Source organism: Misgurnus anguillicaudatus, chromosome 18 (genome assembly GCF_027580225.2).
Source record: "Misgurnus anguillicaudatus chromosome 18, ASM2758022v2, whole genome shotgun sequence".
Lineage (NCBI taxonomy): Eukaryota > Metazoa > Chordata > Actinopteri > Cypriniformes > Cobitidae > Misgurnus > Misgurnus anguillicaudatus.
Window position 1 is genome coordinate 38,398,286 of NC_073354.2, and position 20,106 is coordinate 38,418,391.

A 20,106-nucleotide genomic window follows, 5' to 3' on the forward strand; every position below is an offset into this window, starting at 1 on the left:
GAAGATTTCTGTCTGAATGGCTTAGGGCAGTGGTTCTCAAACTTTTTCAGCGTGCAGCCCCCCTTTGTATATAGTGCATTCCTTCACGGCCCCCCATTTTTTTAATAACAAATTTGTTCTAAAACGTAACATTTAATAAGACAAAACATATTAAAGTATACAAAGTAGTGCTGTTGGTTAGTAGCCTTTTTTTTAGGTTTAATTACACAGAATTCATGATAAATTAATGTATTTTATAAAATGTCATAAAACTGGGGCCCCCCTGGCCCCCAGTTTGAGAACCACTGCGTTAGGGGCTTTTAAAAAAATCTTCAACTATTATTTCACATTAATTTGATCTGAAAATGTTTAGGGTTTGAGTTAAGGGTAATTTGGGGTTTCTTTGATTAAAAGTTGATCCAGGATCAAATCTTATTTTGTGAAATCACGGCAATGATGGGGGCTTGTCCGCGAAGGGCTTAGCTAGGGGACCACACAATAATCTTTGACATAAGTCAAAAAAAGGGCTTTCTTAAACATACATGCTTGCTTACCATATAGAGTTTAATATCACATTAATACACTGCATCTAAAATCCTAAAATACAAGTCATTATTTGAATAATGAACTTATTACTTCATATAAACCTACAGTTTATAAGAGCAACCATGTTCTGATGCTCAGTACAGCAATTCTAACATTTTTTATCAGTTTGTTTCAAACATAAGTCAGACTTATTGAATGTGATTTTTGTTTTAACATATATGTAAAAGTCCTGAGTCAATAAAAAATAATAGATATTTGTACATACAAATGTGTTCATAAAACAATGAGTTTATTAGTTAATTAGCTTTAAGATTCACAGCTATAATAATCTTAGATGATTTTTATCAAGTCAGATCCTGACTGCATTTGTCTCCATCAGTTAGATAGCAGGAAGTTGCTGCCTTTACTGTTTCCTCTTCTGATATCAGAGATCAGGGCGTTGAGCCGCTCTGATAAAGCCACCTTAAAGAAAAGGTTTCAGTCAGGAAATGTCAATGTCTTAAAGATGCCATGTGGGTAATTTTTACAAAAACGTCATGTGCTGATATAAGCAAACTTACTGTGTAATTGTGTGCTCCTTGTAATCTCTTGTGATGGGGATGCAGCCTTTGTAAAGACATCTGAGCATGCTCACGACTCTCTGATGCACTGCTTATGGGATATGTGATCTGTGCCCAAAATCATAAATACTGTAATGAACTAATGTAGGAAATAAAATCCATTTTAAAGAGATTTTAAATTAAAAAACAGATGTCGGCTGAATTTACCTGACCACAGCTGAAGACGTCCAATCGTAAGCTGGTTACTTGAGCAGGTGTGATTGACTGAACTGATCCTGTATCCTGTACTAGAGGATAACAGTTCAATGAAACTCCTGCTGTCGGTGCAGCTTCTTCAGACAGACAGATCAGATCCATCTGAGGATGACCTGAGTAATAGAGATTCATTCAAATCACACTAAAAACTATATCATTTAGGTATAACACTTTATCATTTATGTCAAAAGTAACATGCAGAGGCTTCATTAATTTTTTATTTTTATTCATGTAAATCAGTTCAAATTGTCATCATAAATATATATTGTGAATGTATGTGAATAGGATATTTCTTTAATGGCATCAGTAACTAAAACCTTTGCTTGTGCATGATACTGTATGCATGACAGGAGTCAGAGAGCACTTGTTACTGTATATCAACCGGCAAAACTTGTATGAATAATTAGTTTGTGTACCTTTAAATATGCAGGTAGAAATGAGAAATCGTTGATTATAGATTATTACTAATATTAAGACAAATAATAGAAGAAAGAATAAATAAATGTGCTGATAAGAAGATACTGACCATCTGCATCCAGAAGTCTATAGACAGATTTTCTGCCTGGCAGTGTGCTCTTTTCCGGATCTTCACTCATCTTCATTCTGGGCTGATTTCTGACCTCTATTAGCTGTAATGATTCAAATATATTTAATATATCATATATAAATATCTTCATATATACATCATATATAAAATCTTCGTTTACATGTAAAGTCCAAACAAATGTAGCGTCTGTCATCGAGTTCACGCTTCATCTCTGGATAAATGTACCAAGTCAATGTTGGATTGTAGAAAGTTGTTCAGATGTGTGCAATGGAAACATAATTTTCAAATTGCACAACGCTATTTTATTGCCTCCTTTGTTCGATCGAGAAGAAATTAAGTTTTTAAGGAAAACTTTCCAGGATTTTTCTCAATTTGATAGACTTTATTTCTTCTCGACTGAACAAAAAAGACAAACATCTTTGATGACATGGGTAAATATCTGGATTTTTTTATGAAAGTGGAGTAATTCTTTAAGTAATGTTATGAACTCTACATATGTTTAGCGTGTGTCCCCATTCCCTTGTTAACTAGTGTTGCCAATGCCTCACTATTTCATGTTTCTGCAAGTTTTATGTGATACTAACTAGACTCTTACATGAACACAATTCCACTGCGCATGTGCACATGGTATTTTTGGATCCAATTGAGGAAAATATTAAGATTCAAGTGTTTATATGAGCAATTGTCTCCTGAAGATCGGATTGTAGATCTTTAATCCAATTGAAATTTCAATCAGATCGACCTCAATCGGAATCAATAATGGTGTTTACATAAATTCGTTTGAGCCATCAATCCGATTGCAAACAGATTATTTGGTTTCATGTGAACGTAGCTATTTATTACTTTTAGAAAGACTGCACTAGGGATGCATCGATATGGAAATTTTGGGCGATAACCGATAACTCTTTATATTTTGGGGCCGATAACCGATATATATATATATATATATATATATATATATATATATATATATATAGGCCGATAAATTTTCATATTATTTTCGCAATAAAAAACTCCCAGACCGCAGACATCTTGTCTTTGCGCTAGACTAGCATACTCTTCTTAAGCTTTGTCATCTTCGTGCTATGCACAGAAAGCACCAATCAAAACTTCACATGGCCAGCAATGAGCAACTGAAGTGGTTCAACAAACCAAAATAATCCATCATTTATCGGCTTTCATTTATCGGCCTAATTTTGCTATCAGACCGATAACCGATAATATTACAAATAAGCAGTTATCGGCCGATAACGATATGTCGGACGATATATCATGCATCCCTAGACTGCACTACCAACACACTAGCCTAAAACGATCTCCAAATGGTTAATTTTTTGGCAAACTGAAAAAATTTATTTTAGATCATTAAAAAAAGGTTTGTATCTGTGATCTTCGTAATGTTTTGACGTTGTATTAACTTTAAGGTTAGATTGGTAAGATGTTACCTTATATACACACCCCAAAGAGGGCTGACTTGTACAGGTGACAAGATGAGTTCCCACCCCGACAACATCAATTTCATTATCCTGACAGAGAGAGAGAGAGAGAGGTCATGTACTGTACTGTAAAGCAGATGAATTAGTTTGATCATCATGTAAAGAGCTCTTACTTTTTTGTTAAGTTCAGCGAGACTCTGTTCAGAAACACTGTTTGAGCCGACGATGACCAGAGACTCAAACTGAGGAACGGAAAATCTACAGACAGACAAACAAAGCAAACCGGAGTTTTGTTAAGTGTCTGAAAAGAATGCAAGTGCCATGTAAAGCTCACAGTACAATGCTAATAAGGTTTTCTTGATGTTTTTATATTCTGAGAGGTTTTTAGTGCGTTGTTATGGAGTTGCTAGGGAGTGCCAGAGCATTGCTATACCTCTACTATTGACGGTTTTCCATTGCATAGTACCCCACGGTTTGGTTAGTTCAAGTCGGGTCAGCTCACCTCACTTTGGCTTGGTTAGCTTTTCCATCGAGTTTAGTAACACTTCGCCGTGGGAGGGATTATAGAAGTGTCAGTATATTTGCGATGCCTACTGCTGTGACATCATACAAGTGAGAGCGTTGTTGTAATGTACATTCCCATACATTCATTTATTTCTCAGTCTGCCACTAAATTAAAATTGACCACCACAAATAGATGTTTGCACATTGCATTTATTACTAACTCTGTCTCACATGACAGTTTCTGTTCAAACACCTGGTGGCGTCAGTCGACACGCTACCCTGAGCCTCATTTAAGTTGCATATACGCATATATGCGGACGTGCGCATTACAAATGTGCCGCCACATACTGTAAGTCTGGAAAAAACTGTTATGGTGTTCTTGATTCTCAACCTGTGGATGTTTTTCATCGCTAAAAGGGAGTTTGGGAACTTACAGCAAAGCACAGATGACAACATGTCATCAACAGCACAAGCTAGCATGAAGGTAAAGCTAATATTTTACATTATAGTGATGATGCTGGTAGTGACGATTCTCTCAGACCAATCAGTGATCTACAGTGTTTTCGTGTCACATTTTGGTATCAGCTCAAGTTGCTTAGAACCCCAACCAAGGTGGTACTAAAAAATTATAGAGTACTACGTATTGCACCCAGTGGAAAAGTCCCCAAAAGTAAGCTGACCCGACCAGACCGAAACCAAACCAAACCAAACCATGGGGTACTATGCAATGGAAAAGCGCTATATGTGATTGCCTGCTTGGGTGCCCTGAAGTCCCTATAATATTCAGGATATTAACTAGTTATGACTCAAGTCTGAGACTTTTTCATCCATTTTATTGACTGTCGAGTTAAAAATGGGCATCAAAAATTAATTTATACTTCACCTTATCAAGATTCATGAGTTAAGGATCATTTATGTGTACAGCACAAACAGTGGGAGACATATGTGGGTTACTTTGGGTTAGACATTTGCCTTATCAAACATCACTACCCTAACATTGCCTGTACCCTGGACAAAATTTTGTAAACTAATAAATTTCACGGATTCACGTTTACGTAGTTTATACAGAGACGACAAGGCATCGTTATCAAAAACTTGCACTTTAAAACCCGACTTTTGCGTTTTTAAAACACTGTCTTTGTGTAAAGCCTGAGGTATCGTCTTATTATTATTGTGTTATATTAGTGTTTTCACATACACGCACAGTTGAACGCACAGTCTTGCAAAGCATATTAGATTTTTCGTTACGCGCAATGTACGCGGACCCTTATGTATGCGTAAAAACGTAACTATACTTCAGGCTTTGACAAACAGCCGAACCACATAGGAGGTTTCCCATTTACAGCTAAAATGTAAATGGCCCCTAAATAAAGTTGTGGCATAAAGGGAAGAGCGTCTCACTTTTTGCTACATTCTTTAAAGACTCGCCGCACTTCCAGTGACTGCCTGCAGAGATCTCCACTGTCCAGTCTGACACCCAGCGGCTGATACTTCAGCTCACATAGAGCCAATGCCACAGCACAGAAACACAGCAAACCACTACTGCACGACAAAAACACACAAACACACCACAATCATCTACAGACTGCTTAAACATTAAACAATGGGCTCATGATCACAACTCTCACATATGAGAACTCTAGAGTCCAGGGTTCTCATGTTTTTAGTTATGATTACTGGATAACTACAAAAAAAATTCCAGTGGAAATCTGCATGGCTTTTCCAGCTGTAAATCATTATTTTGAAATATCCCGATTTTCCAATGAGTGTGGGAACCCTGTAACCCATTTGTTTTAGCTTTTTTAGGACAAAACGTCTGAGACAAATTCATTTCATTTATCAAATATATCTCCATCAGGTCTCCTAAGAAACGACTGTCTTACCAGGTGACGCTGTAGCTGTCAATTACAGGCAGGAAGTTGTGAGGGTAAGCAATGGCGTACGACAGGAACGCCGCTAGTTCGCCCTCTCGGATGAGATTCGTCTTTGAGCCCAATAGTTGACACACGGAGGACACCCAGCCCTTAACCAGACTGATGAAATCAATACTGCTGTCACCACCCACAGGAACCAGAGTCTGACAAAACAAATCAACTAGTACATAAATGCTTTCCAATGCTTTTACAACTTTATATTGCATAATGCCATATTTTCTAGTTGATGATGAATATAAAACTCTAATATAAATATAACAGTCTGACAGCATCTTAAATAAGAGGAAGTGACATCACAACACACCTGTGGCCACACCTCTTCCAGGGAGGAAAAGGAAGTGACATAAGAGTGCGCTATGGTGCCCGCAACTGGAATTCCAAACAGGCGACCGGCGAGGGCATTACTTGTCAAATCAAAACCTGGAAACATGAAGGATTGAGGTAAACATTAAAGTTTCCGGTTTAAAAACAGATTTGATGACTAGGACGCATAATATATCAAAATGCAATATGGAAAATGTGCATACCGCAATGATTTGCAATAACCCAAAGTTAAGTAGTCAACGTTTTAGGTCGATACAGATAGCAAAAAACTGAAAGAGAGTAATGCTTTCTTTTCAAAGAACAGTTTTTAATTTAGTGGTGGACAAAGATTATTCGCGATTAATCGCATACAAAATAAAAGTGAGTTTTTGCATAATATGTGTGTTTTGTGTGTAATTATTATGTATATTTAAACACAAACACACACATGTATACATTTCAGAAAATTATAATTTATATTTTAATGTAAATGTTCCTTAAATACATACATGAATGTTCATACGTGAACAATGTTAGCAGAATAAAAGTTTTTGGTTTACATCATATATGTGTGTGTACTGTGTATAATAATTATGTATCTATAAATACACACACACATGCATGTATATATATTTAAGAAATATTTACATATGTATGTACATTTTTGTATTTATATATAAATTATACATGCATGTGTGTGTATTTATATATATACATAATTATTATACACAGTACACACACATATATGATGTAAACAAAAACTTTTATTCTGCAAACGATTAGTCGCGATTAATCGTTATGCAGCCCTACAGCACACACTCATTTATTATGCAAAAACTCACTTTTATTTATATGTGATTAATCTTTCTATTTTAAATATATTTTATCATTATTCAAACTAATTTGACAAACTTGTATTGCATATGGTATATCGCACAATTTAACACGTTTTCGCATATCGCATTTCCTTCAATACCACACAGCCCTATTAATGACCTTTAATGACCCAAAAGCATCATAAAAGTTCTCTATATAACAAACTAAAGATGCTCCCCACAATAAAGTGGTGTGTTTATGTCACGGACCTCCAATGTATGTGTAGCGGGATGCCGTCAAGCCTCCATCTGGACCCTGAGCTCTCCTAAGACCCATCTCCATTAATCTACGCCTGGGACCTGCAGCTAAACGAAACCGAGCGGCGTTACTGCACACTAGACTGAAAACAAAGAGACAATATTGAAACTTTATTATTTCTTTATGCATTCAATTTGTAAAACCTGAAACAATCAGAAGCTACAGATGGCACTTTACATGAACACGAACAGCACACACCTGGCATAGTTTACCAAGCAAAGCAGACTGGTCTCCAGCAGTTGAACTACAGCCAGCGGTCCTGATACTTCTAACAGAGGAACCTACAAAACACATCACACAAAAACTGTGTCACACCGAAAGATTCGGCCTGTTTGCTCTTCATCGCTCAACTGCTTACGTACTCTGGCAAAGACGACCGAGCCCTCGGGTACTGCTGAGACAGAAACAGATGAACAGTCCAGTTCCTTCAGATACAAGAAGAAATCTGGATCAGTGTTTGCTGGGAGCACAGAGCGTAAATACTCCACATCTGTAACACACACACATTACATAGATTTTTAACACAACAATAGTATTTATATAAAGGAATGAAGTATTTAGCGTTAGAATCAGGGTGCGATTTGTGAAACAACTCAGAGGGGGATTTTTCAAAAAATTTTATTTATTTATGAAGATAATTATAATTATATTATAATAATTAAACTTAATTAAAAAACTAGGGACCCTAAACCTATACATCCCAGAATGCATTCCTCCTGTATGCTTTGGCCAGACCAAAGATATGGACTCTAGATGTCGCCTTGGCTAAGGCAGTTCATTGGACCGAATGCATCAAATAGAGCCGCCATCTTGAAACAAGCGAACCCCGCATTAGCGTCATTTTCTTGGTTTTCTTTTGGTTCGTTTCAACAGTCAGACATGTATTTAGCATTGAGTCCAGAAAAAAATTAAAGCTTTGATATTATGAAAATCTACTTTTTCTAACTATAATGCATAGTGCCTAGTAGGCCTAACATCCATACGCAGCACTACCTAGCTAAGTACTATGACAAAACCCCTGTTTCAAGATGGCGTCGGTTTTGACGCATGCTTAGAACCCCAAGGCGACATCTGGTGAATATATCTATGTGGCCAGACATGCAAACATTGTTTGCAATCATAACATTTAATGGAAAAACGCAACGCACATCGTACTCTCAATATAACAATAAATAGGCTATATAGGCCTACTTACTGTGCGTTCACACCAGACGCTGTAGAGGCAGCAAAAACACGCTATTCTCGCGTAGTTGGACGCTTGAACATTTTAAGTTTGCTCGCTTCATTCGCACGTGAAATTCTAGTCATCAAAACATTCACACGGAAATTCGCGTCATGGGAGGGGCTTCTGCGACTCCGCTCGCTTCCTGTAATCACGTCACTACTAGAGCAAGCTCCTGATTGGTTAACACGGCGCAAATAACCGCCAAAGTTCAGATTTTTCAACTCTCGTATTTCCCGCGGCAACGCTCAATTCACACAAAATGCGTGGATGGTCCCGCTCCATTTGTGCCACAGGATGCCTATTCGCGTCTTTGCATTGACTTAACATGTAAATCACGCGCACTTGCCGCCTCTGGTGTGAACGCACAGTTAGACAAGACATCAGAGTTGGTTTGATGACATATTTTTCATCTTTTTGCATTCCTGTGTCGCGCCCAACCCCCACTCTCAAATCCTTCTTGTCTTTATTGGCTGGAACACTTTGTTATGGTTTCTGTTTGTAGGTTTGGCCACTTTGTTTTTATTGCAGTTTGTGGAGCCTGGGCTGTCTACAGAGATCGCATTTTTTTTACAGTTTGATCAGAGGACAGGCAGTAAGCAGATAGTGAGGAGATGTTTGCTGTATGAAACAAAAAATGTTTTATGATCTAAAACGCGTGAATTCGCTTAGAGCACCTTTAAATATTTTCAACTTTGGTGAAGACGCGTTTGAGGCAAATAGCGTTTGTTTTTCGCGGCAAATGCGCCGCCCATATCGCGTCATTTCCATCGCCCCACGCGAGGACGCGTATGATTGCGTCTTTGCATTGACTTTGTATGTAATATAGTCGCGCAAAACGTTGAACTCGCATCTGGTGTGAACCCACAGTAACAACAGTAGTTTCTGCGGTCTCATTCTCAATGCTAATATTTCTTAGATTTGTTTTGTGACAGTCCTGTAAAATATGTTGATTTGCTGCTTGGAATCCTTTTAATTTATTATTTGGCTGTTTTTGCGCTAGCGCTCGGCAACATTTGGAAAATCCAGGCATGGTTTAAAAAAGGATCATGACATAACCTAGACGCACTGTCAGCTATTGTCACAGGATTGGAAGTGCTGACAATAATACTCCATTCCTGATTTAACTGTTGTTTGCACTATTGTGTGGCAGATGTTACTTATATTAAACTATCTTTATTTTAGGCTGTTTCATGACCATTAATCATGGGGGCATACATTTTGTTTTAAAAAAATCATCAGAGGCAGGGATATAAAGACCAGGGGGGGGGGGGGGCTAATAATCCCCCATCATCACCCCCGGATCGCACACTGGTTATAAAGGTACACGTATAAGCATACGTGATCCTTCATGCCATCACTACTGCCTGAACTTTGTGCAATGACGCAACATGTTGGTAGTTTCAACATGACACATACATGAAGGACAAGTATATGCAAGTCTAACATGCATTAACAAATTTGTGGAGGTTAAAGTTATTCATTTAATCAAGGTCAAACATGTGACTGCACTCTGTAGTGAATGTAAAACTGATTTAACATAAGCATGAACCCTTACAGCAGGGGTGCACATTCTTACTCCTGGAGATCCATTGTCCTTAAAACTTTGGTTCCAACCACACCTGCTTTTCATGTTCAAGTGAACAGCAGGACTGCAATTGGCTGATAGGGTGTGTTTATTATTGTTGTTCTGTACGCTGTAGGATTTAAAACCTCTGCTTTTAAAGGTCAAATGAAGTTTCTGACGTGGGTTCATCTTGCACTCCTCTCAGCACAGGCTGCCACATTCTTACTAACTAGAAAACCACAGAAATGCGGCTCAGTGTGAGCTGCTAATAATAACCCATTCAAACTAGTTTGAAATTGCCAAAAGAAAAATACACCTTAAGCTTGTTCAACTTCATGCGGCCTGCAGGCAAATAACGTCGAAGTACCGCGAGAGCGAGTCAAAATTAAACTTCTCGAATCGATCTCGCGGTACTTTGAGGTCATCCGCCTGTCGATTTTCCTGAGGGAGAGAAAAAAGTCGTACAAGCCTTTGACAGCTCACTAGTATTCAAAAATGTCATGTCTAGGTAAGCAGCTGACTTATAAACACGTGCTTAACTAAAAGTATGGAGACGTGCAGTGTACACCCACATCTTCATCTGAGAACGCAAAGTTCTCCAGGAACATTAAACAGTCGTGCAGACCCGCAAACAGTGAGAAGCCTCCGCCGAACGGGTTGTCACGGAAAAACAGCTCGAACACGGCGGGTTCGCGGTGTCTGCCCGCTCGCCAGTACGCGTACGCCATAGTGAACTGGTATAAGTCCGTAAGTAACGGCGGGACGCGGGTCATCAAGGAGTTTTTGAGAGCCGCGTGTGCTTCGTTATTCTGACATGTCGCCATTTTCTCAGATTGGTGTTTTGCAACATGCGGTAACTTTCTTTTGCTCCTTCGCTAGCTTTCCCTGTAGTAAATCTTCTGTCCCACTACACTCGAGTATTTTCGGTCACCCTAATCTCGGTTCCTCCTACTAGTTTTTAAGACTCCGCCCAGTTAATATGAGTGAATTCTGCTCTGTGTTTGTAAACAGGTAAAATATATGATAGTATAGAAATAAAGCTTCTTTCTAAAGTGTTTATGAGGCACACAAAATATACTATAATAATGTATATATTATATGTACACTATTATTTTATTATTACAACTATGCAATACTTACTATTGTAAAAATGTATCCAGAACTTTCATAAATGTGCAGTAATGTCTTCAAATTGCAGTTTTCTCTAGTCACAATTTGTGTAAACAGGGCCTTAAATTAACTACACTATTTTATGATTATATTTGAAACTGTCAATAAAAGGTTGGCCGGTGACATTTTTATGAATTCATACGCGTTTCTAATATGTGTGTCTGACTTAATGCAACGCTGCGCAGACCGATCGTCGCATGACATCACATATCGCGAGAACGGGTCAAGACGAGCGCTTACGAGTCGCTCTCGCGGTATTTTGACAATAGAGCTGCCGCTGAGGTCAAGTACTAGGCTCCTTTTGATGTCTTTCGAGTGTTTGACACTCATTAGTGTACAACATAAATAAAAGAGGTGAATATACACATCCTATGATTGTCACTCACTTGGCAGCTAAACATGTATTGATTAGCTAATTTTATTTCTTTTACGTTCACACTGGCATTTGTACATTCCACTGTTTGTTACAGTAGACCAGGGGTTTTTAAACTGTGGGTAGCACAAATTTACTTGACTATTACTACTGTGAATGACGCAAAACACTGTTTAGTCAAATAATATATAATTTTTAAATCAATATTTTGGTGGGTCTTGAAATTGAGTATACCTGTAAAGGTGTCCTGGAAATACAATTTTGGAAACACCTACACTATAGAAGGTGCACCTATACATTTTTAACTGTGGGAAACGTGTTTTTTCTTGTTATTTTTTTCTTTATTATATTATTAGAAAGGTTTGCTACCCTCATCGTCGCCTAGCATCAATAACTGCTTTAGGTGACATATAATGGCTACCTGAACAATTTAACAAAAATTAAGAAATCAATCAGTTAGTTCATAAGATGCAGTATATACATATTTATTTCAGCGGTATATTCACAATATAATACATTCATTTCAGCAGGACTTGCGTGATCACATCTACAATATTTATTATATGAATACATTGATAGTCTCTGTACTTATACATCTTTTTGGACAGGGAAGTGTTTTGCTAACTCTTTCGTTAAGGTGTGTCTCTGTCCTCCCCACAGAAAATGACTGGGCTGTCCTGTACTCTCCTGACCCCTGATGTACTCAAAGTGGGCACTCAGTTCAATTGCTAAAGCTGAACGTACTAACCCAACCCCTCCTCCCCGTTCAGGACCAGGATGGTAAACTCTGCCGCTGACTGGATGCATGAAGAGAGATTCTGGACTGAACGGAACGGTCAGTTTAGCTCCGCCCCCACAGTATGACAGACGCTCTTCAGGCCCCGCCTCTGATAAAAGGTGAGTGAAGACAATGGGCTGATCGTCACAGCGCAGGTAGTTACGTTCACGGCCACACAGGGAGAGGAATGGGAAATCCTGCTGATAGCGCCCACTCTGGTTGGCTTTCAGACGGGTGAAGAAGAAAACTAAAAAGTGCTGGTCTAATAGACAAAGAACAGACAAATGACAGAGTGTGTTATTTAGCTAAAAATCATGGTATTCTGTTCTTTAAATTAATTTGTGTCAATTCTGTTACTGTCAAACTCTGTTACCAAGCTAGAGTAACAGTGTTGACAGTATGTAACCTCTGTCTCTCTCTCATACGGGGGTGATTCTCACGAAATCCAGACTTAAAGGTGCAGTTAGGGGTTGCCATAATAGATAATACAAATGCAGTAAATCTCTACAAAACAGTTGTTTTAACTAAAATACACGCACAAGAACTGAATGTTTATGTGGCGCACATCCATCCAGTAAAACCCTTCATAGAAACTGACAGTGAACAATAAATACAATAGTTATTCAAAAACAACATATGCTGATAAAAATATGCTGATTTATTTATTCTGCTACTATATATTATTACAAAAATGAGATTACAGTACAGAATATATAGCCTACGACATTATAGGCAGAGTGCACAATGTTTGAAAAATGCTTTGGAAAAGGGAGTCGGGCCGATTACCAAAACACACTTGTAGCCAATCAGCAGTAAGGGGCGTGTCTACTAACCATCATCCTTGCCTGGGTTGCGTATGTGTGGGGCGGGTCTATCAAAAGAAGGTCCAGATTCAATTGGGGTAGGGGCGTGTTTGTGTAGGTGATTTCAAATATCAACATTGGCTTTCAAACATTGTGCACTCCGCTTATATCTGCTTACTAGTTAATGTTTATAATAGTTTGTGATGTGTTTACACATACCGTTACTTTTGTTATGTTTTAAACGATTTTTTAAGCAAATAATTTCGTAAGCTCATGTCTTATTTACTGTATAATTATATTTTCATAAAACGAAAACAATACTGAAAACATGTAATAGGAGTTTAATATGTTTATTATGGTTTGTTTAAATAACTTACATTGTGTTGAATGAAAAGCATAAGTTACTGCTGCTGTCAGATCGCGTGAAGCTTGATGTGTAGCCATAAATCTCGATAAGTCGATTAAAAATTGCAGTTTAAAAAAACGTCACACCAGGGACAGTTGTGATTTTAAACCATCACCTGAAAAGGTTCAAAACAAGAAGTCTCTGTATATTCCATGTATTAAACACTCGACTGACTGTCCCACTGTAGAGATACTGGTGTGTCTCTGTGCTTTAATATTTGTGCATTAAAGACCCGTCACCCCCGAGGAACAACATGAAACGATTGAATATATCTTCTTGAAGGACACTTCTTAATTTCATCCTCACACTGGTTCATACATGAAATTATGAACATAATCATCATGGAAATCGCCGGCTCTGGTTCAGTGACAGTACGCGCCAGAAGTCACACCCATAATTCGCGCAAAGCGTCATGGGGCGTAGGAATAGTGTGAATAAAATTATTTACTTTTTTTAGATTCTCATTATAAAAAATGATCATTACCGCAAAATGATATTACATTAAATATATGCATTTACAAACTCATGTTTCGGTAATGAGAAGTAAAAAGTTGTCTAGGTAGTATGAAACTTTTATCTGGAGAGAAAAAATAAGAACAGCTTACCTGGTATCCATATTGAGTGTCACAGTCAATTATGTCCCTTACAACTATTTTTTTGGTAAAAATTTTAGTTCCTTGAGGGCTTAAACAATAATGGAAAATTGTTGCGGAGGATGAGAAAATTTTTCTTGGACACATTTATATTCCTTAGTTTCTCTACATTAACCAATGATCACCAACTGTAAATGTTTATAGTATAACATGCACTGAAGCTTTTTATTTTTTAGATTTTTTAATTATAAATATTTCCATGTCAAAGAACCCAAATCCAGTCATGGACACGTTGCGGTAATGAAAATGTTCCCCTTAAATGTGGAAAAAACCCAAAATTGGTTTGTATGATGTCATTTGAAATTGCGTGCAAAATAGTACATGAAGAGATGTTTATAACTTTATGCTTCTTATTTTGATACTCTTACTTTGCATTTACTTTTTTATCAAAATGTTTCATGACACCTCATAAGTCTAATTTCGCGAGAGTCCCCCACATACATAAAACTTATATTTTATCATCTGAAATGCAGTCACCCTTTGCATAGAAATTGCTAAATCGTGCTTATGTCATTTTACCAAGAACTTTCAGCTCAGGATAAATTTTAAAGAATTTTAGAGGAGTTTAGATTTAATCTGGGCTCTTATTGGCCGCTTTTCCTTCAATATTCGGTCTAAGTAATTTATTTAAAAAGTAATATTTTAAAATAAAACTTTAGTTTTCTAATAACTGAAATTAATCTGTTTGGAAACAGTATTATTTTTGTCTACAAAAGGAAGACAAAAATTACGCTGCTTGGTAAGAGAGTTTGACAGTAACAGAACTGACTTATTCTGGAAATTATTATTTTCAGCTATACATGACACTTTCTACCAAACAATATTATATTGTTATGGCCTGTAACATCTTGTGATCCATGACAGTGTACCAAAAATATAACCATTTGTAAAAAAAAAAATCATAACTTTAATTTTTTTCCCAAATAACTTTAATTATTTAAAGTTAAGTATTAAGTATTGATTTATATTATTATATATTTTAGTGTCTTAAATGTTTAAATCACAGTGTCTTTCTGCGCATGTGTGAACTGAGATCAACAGCATACCTTTGAAGCAGGTGACAAAGTTCTTCACCTTCGTATCGTCCAGAAACAGCTTGACAAGAGAAAATAAACATAAACATTGAGATGACAATAAATGACACATTGCAGTCATCTGTAATCAGTAGTGTACCTGTCCTTGATGATCGATATAGTAGAAATATTCTCGGATTCTTGGCTCTGGACTCTGTCCTTGTATGTATGAGGACACATTCCTGCAGAACGCTAACCTCCGTTTATCACCAAACAATCTGTTAACAGCTCTCATGATTATTTCAGTTAACAGAAAACCGATTCATTGTTGTAAACACGGTGAAATCTGTCTTATAACGTCGGCAATTGCACGTGAAATATGTTTTGTTTTTGTTTGCTGTGCTCCGATCAAGAGTCCGCAGGAAACAAGATTTAATCACATCGGTTCCGTTGCGCGCAATGACTGTGCAACTTAAACATACCAACAACAGGGGTAGTCTGTTATAATGTGATAATATAACTGTATATCTGTGATAAATCTTGCTTAAATCGTACCATGTTTAGTTATAACATGTTATTTAACATGATTTTAACAAGTCAGCAGCAGTCGCGCGTCTGACAGTATCTTTAATAGCTGGACATAACCGCTAGATGGCGCCGTCTTTTATTTAATTGGCGATGCAGTCCTCCAAGAATAGACAGCAAAGAGACACAGAAAAGTTAAGTATAGTTCACCCAAAAATGAAAATTCTGTCATCATTTACTCACTCTCATGTTGTTACAAACCTGTATAAAATTCTATGTTCTGATGAACACAAATGAGGATATTTTGAGACATGTTTGCTACATTCACGAGCCTCATTTACTTCCATAATGTTATTTTTCCTACTATGGAAGTGAATGGGGCTCATGAACTTTATGATTACAAACATTCGTCAAAATTTCTTCGTGTTCATCATGTTCAGAACTAAGAAATATATACAGGTTTGTAACAAAATGAGAGTAAGTAAATGATGACAGAATTTTCATTTTTGTGTAAACTTTCCCTTTAATATCAGCCCATTTAAGCAACACACGAATAATAAATGGAAGTAAAAACAAAGAGCTTAACTTTTTTATTAATATAATATATTAAAATATGTGTATAATTGTCAGAAGTTAATGAAAAATAAACTTACTGACGTAACAAAGTACAGGTATTTATTATATTTTACGTTTCTACTAAAGAACATATCTCCAGCATTTTACTTTAGACAAATGCAGTGACTTTGATGAAAATGATTTTAGACTCTAATGTCAAACAAATTTCTCAATGTCATACATTAGATCAATTTCAAAGCTGGCATCTGGAAACTATGATACTGGAGTTTTTCTCAGAAGTAACTTAACTTTCCTGAGCCACAATTGGTATCAATGTGATTTTAATGTAGCCTACATAAATACATCACAAGTACACACTAGTAATATTTAGTATAGGCCTGTCTAATATAATGACATTAAGACCTTAGTGAGGTTCATTTTAATTGCACTGGGGGCCACTGATAAATAGATTTAGTTATTTTTTACCTATGCGTCTCATTAGTTTAAAAACACTCGCGCACGAGTGAGGTATTAAACTATTAAGATTTAGGCTATTAGTAACCTAGTCCACCTCTTTAGATATGTAGTGCTATCCATCACAAGAGCGTTCCCGAGTTGCCATGGCAACCTCTTCTTTTCAGCATCCCCGCGCGCTCGCCTGCCACAAGCGCAAAATGACGTCAGGTCGTCGGTGGTGACGGAGACGCGGGCGGGCGGACAGCGCGTGCTCCGGATGCTCGTCCATTCGCTTTGACTGCGTCGGCGGCGACAGAGCATCTAGCAACATGACTGACGCGCTGTGGATTAACATCACTGCGGTTTAAGACTGGACACGACAGGGACCATGGCTGAGAGGTAAACCTTAAACGCGTCAGATTTTTGCGTGTGAAACGAAACGCGGTGATTTAGTGTCCGCTGCGACCGGACACACCGGGGACCGTGAAACTGACGGGCGTGAGACTGCTTGCGTACTGATGCTCGTACCGTTATAAACACGAGCATCCCTTACATACATGACATGCCATTATTATATAGTTGTGCGTTTTTATACAAAATTTGAACTGTGCGTCCTTAAATAGTGCTTAATAGTTTTCACACCGGCGCGCGTGTGTGACACCTTCCACACCCATAAAGCACTGCTCACGAGATCCGTTTAAACAGCTTCATTGTTGATTTTCTGTCATTCCTTCGCAAGGGCTTAAGCGCATCATCGAAACGCACCCACCGAATGCGTCCCCTCGAGGCGCGCACACGGCTGCTGGGCGAGGGGATGCGAGGACGCGCAGCACCTTAGTTGAAGCCCGTGAGCTCCAGCAGAATGTCATGATGGAGATGCGGACACCTGCGGCACCCGCGTCGCGTTATACAAAAACGTCATGGCTGTCTTTTATTTTTGGTCTTGTGGTTCTTAATAATTAATGCTTAGGGTTCGCAAGTCAGTGATCCATGTGCAAATGTGAAGTGTCATTTTTATTGGAAACCTCCTTGTGTTTGGCAAACAAAGCAGTGGCCACGACACAGGACGCACCGGGGATGGTCAGGGATCATGCATTCACTTATTTAATATAACAGAACCAATGTCTGATCATGATCAAAGATATTTAAGTGTTATTGCATCTATAAGGGCAGGGTTTTTTAGACAGGGCGTGTGGTTTTGGAGATGGGGTGGTGGTTTCATTATAAACATAATTCACTATTTTTGAATCTGACATCTACTCTTGTAGCATCATGGTATAGCAGGTGTCGGTTCATGTACTGATTCATGAGTACTGCATACTCGTAGTGCCCAGGACAAGGTTTGATGATCTTTTTTTCATGTATTGATCTATTCCTTTAAAAAGAATAATAATAAAATAGCGATAGCCTTCAATGTGTTACAGTTATGAAATATGATTTGATTCTTGATAGTCATTTGCAGTTATTAAGGGAAGGACATACACTCAGTGCAAGCTGAGTTATTAAAATGTCAAATAAGTAAGGAAATAATTATTTTAATATGCTGGCAAATAGCTCAGGCACTCATTTACATGTAGGACTGCTGGATGAATGTTGTTTTATCTTCAGCAATTCAAGAGCGAGCCCCCCAACCCACATCCACTCTTTTCAAACTGTGTTTAAGTGTTTGTATTCATGTTTGTTTCCTCTCAGAAAGAGCATTACATGCCGTGTTTGCTCTCCAATTCAGCGTCCATCTGTTGAAACATGTCGAGTTAGGAAGAGGTCGGCTGTGTAAATGGATGAAACCACAGCTGGGTGGAGCGCAGACATCCTGTTCCGCCTCGCTCTCGCCTCATTGGTCTTTATCAGCAGACATTTGTTTCAAATGAATCTCAGACCTCTGCCGTTCACCATCATGTTGGTATGAATGTCATTTGTGTATTGTGGTTTCAACATTCAAAGGCCATGTGCACAGGTGCCTGGTCATTCCTGGCCTCCGTCCAACCTGCCGAACACCTGTTCATCTCAGATGACACACCCACATACCAGACGCAGTCTGTATGCTGTTGTTGTATGACGTATAATGTACACAAACCAGGCAAGAGCTGGTCAGAATCTCTAGGTAGCGTATAATCAGATTGCCTGAATTAAATGCAAAGTCAAAGGGTTGTGGTTCACAGGACTTCCTGCCCTTAAGCAAAGTCATGTTGTGAAGGTGCAGGGATGCCACACTGAATCATTTTGAGGAAGATTGAATCATTTGATTAGTCAGGTTTGCCGGATTACTGCCTTCAATTCTGTATCTAAAATATATACTTAATGTTTTTAGTGCTGGGAAAATATTGCGATTAATTGCATTCAAAATAAAAGTGATTTTTTTTGCATAATATGTGTGTGTGTGTGTGTGTGTACTGAGTATAATTATTATGTATATTTAACCACACACACATACATATAGTCATTTCAGATTTTTTAATTTATATATAATTTATATAATATATACAATATATAAAAAATATACATAAATATATATATATATATATATATATATATATATATATATATATATATATATATATATATATATATATATATATATACACATGTAAATGTTTCTTAAAAACATACATGAATGTGTGTGTGCATTTATATATACATAATAATTACACAGAGCACTCACTCATATATTATGCAAAAAATCTCATTTATTTTAAATGCGATTAATCGCGATTAGTCTTTTCCCAGCACTAGTTTTTAGCATATTCTTTTAAAGGTGCAGTGTGTAAATTTTAGCTGCATCTAGTGGTGAGGTTACAAATTGCAACCAACGGCTCAGTCCACTGCTCACCCCTCGCTTTTGAAACACAGAGTAACTACGGTAGCTGCCATCGGACAAACATGTTATCGTCGGAGACAACTTAGTAAAAATTGTCCGTTAAGGGCTTCTGTAGAAAAATGGTGGCACAAAATGGTGACTTCCGTGTAGGGGGACCCTCTGTGTATGTAGATAAAAAGATCTCGTTCTAAGGTAATAAACACATTATGTTCATTATGAAAGGTCTTTATACACACCTGATAATATAATTTTGTATAATAATTGCATTTCTGTCAAGAGATCCTTCTAAAAAAATTACACACTGCACTTTTAATGCTACTTTTGAGACAAACAAACAGCTTGGGTCTCTAAAGGCTTTCCAGCAAGCAATAGGCATTATTTCATTGTTAGGTTAACTATAGACTTGATATAGTCCTTCTATGAGTAACCCACAAGCTATAGAGACGTTCAAATGAAAATGATGAGAAGTGCATTTATTTATACGATGATATATTACTAAACTGTAAAGAAATGTCCAGGTCATAATTCACCCCAAAACTAGAAGAGAAATGGTTAAATTAAATGAATGA

General features: G+C 37.5%; 3 protein-coding genes across 4 annotated transcripts in view; 1 reads left to right on the forward strand and 2 right to left on the reverse strand.

Annotated features, from left to right (window-relative positions):
* Positions 1 to 522: 522 nt before the first annotated feature.
* naprt (nicotinate phosphoribosyltransferase) lies at positions 523 to 10,944 on the reverse strand. Of its 2 annotated transcripts, XM_073856459.1 has the most exons (13): positions 10,554 to 10,943; positions 7,561 to 7,680; positions 7,397 to 7,479; positions 7,150 to 7,280; positions 6,066 to 6,181; positions 5,711 to 5,904; positions 5,229 to 5,369; positions 3,497 to 3,581; positions 3,333 to 3,413; positions 1,867 to 1,969; positions 1,293 to 1,453; positions 1,086 to 1,193; positions 523 to 987 (listed from the first exon to the last, which is right to left on the reverse strand). In XM_073856459.1, exons 1-13 carry the CDS (start codon positions 10,809 to 10,811, stop codon positions 901 to 903), a joined length of 1,668 nt encoding a protein of 555 aa, XP_073712560.1. In that variant the 5' UTR covers positions 10,812 to 10,943; the 3' UTR covers positions 523 to 900. The 2 variants fall into 2 exon arrangements, with proteins under 2 accessions (XP_073712560.1, XP_073712561.1); XM_073856460.1 differs by lacking the exon at positions 523 to 987 and having other exon boundaries at positions 1,084 to 1,214; positions 10,554 to 10,944.
* A 1,055-nt stretch (positions 10,945 to 11,999) lies between these two features.
* On the reverse strand, positions 12,000 to 15,623 carry c18h8orf82 (chromosome 18 C8orf82 homolog). The gene is made up of 3 exons (XM_073856461.1): positions 15,344 to 15,623; positions 15,217 to 15,265; positions 12,000 to 12,570 (listed from the first exon to the last, which is right to left on the reverse strand). The coding sequence occupies exons 1-3, from the start codon at positions 15,476 to 15,478 to the stop codon at positions 12,119 to 12,121; spliced, it is 636 nt and encodes a 211-aa protein (XP_073712562.1). The 5' UTR covers positions 15,479 to 15,623; the 3' UTR covers positions 12,000 to 12,118.
* Positions 15,624 to 16,938: 1,315 nt separating this feature from the next.
* The window catches only part of arhgap39 (Rho GTPase activating protein 39), a 59,165-nt gene continuing 55,997 nt past the window's right edge, over positions 16,939 to 20,106 (forward strand). Inside the window, exon 1 of the mRNA XM_055185645.2 lies at positions 16,939 to 17,118. Coding sequence (XP_055041620.2) covers positions 17,108 to 17,118 — 11 coding nt within the window. The 5' untranslated portion in view covers positions 16,939 to 17,107. The remainder of the gene's footprint in view (positions 17,119 to 20,106) is intronic.

Bases quoted from the DNA above. Each gene is read 5' to 3' on its own strand.
- c18h8orf82 (XM_073856461.1), bottom strand. From the start codon at position 15,478: ATGAGAGCTGTTAACAGATTGTTTGGTGATAAACGGAGGTTAGCGTTC. The intron at 15,266-15,343 runs GTACACTACTGA...TCTCTTGTCAAG, and splicing joins ATATCGATCATCAAGGACAG to CTGTTTCTGGACGATACGAA. The intron at 12,571-15,216 runs GTATGCTGTTGA...TTTGTCTATTAG, and splicing joins CTTTGTCACCTGCTTCAAAG to ACCAGCACTTTTTAGTTTTC.
- naprt (XM_073856459.1), bottom strand. From the start codon at position 10,811: ATGGCGACATGTCAGAATAACGAAGCACACGCGGCTCTCAAAAACTCC. The intron at 3,582-5,228 runs GTGAGACGCTCT...GTCTGTCTGTAG, and splicing joins TTTAAAGAATGTAGCAAAAA to ATTTTCCGTTCCTCAGTTTG. The intron at 988-1,085 runs GTAAGTTTGCTT...CTTTTCTTTAAG, and splicing joins AAGGAGCACACAATTACACA to GTGGCTTTATCAGAGCGGCT.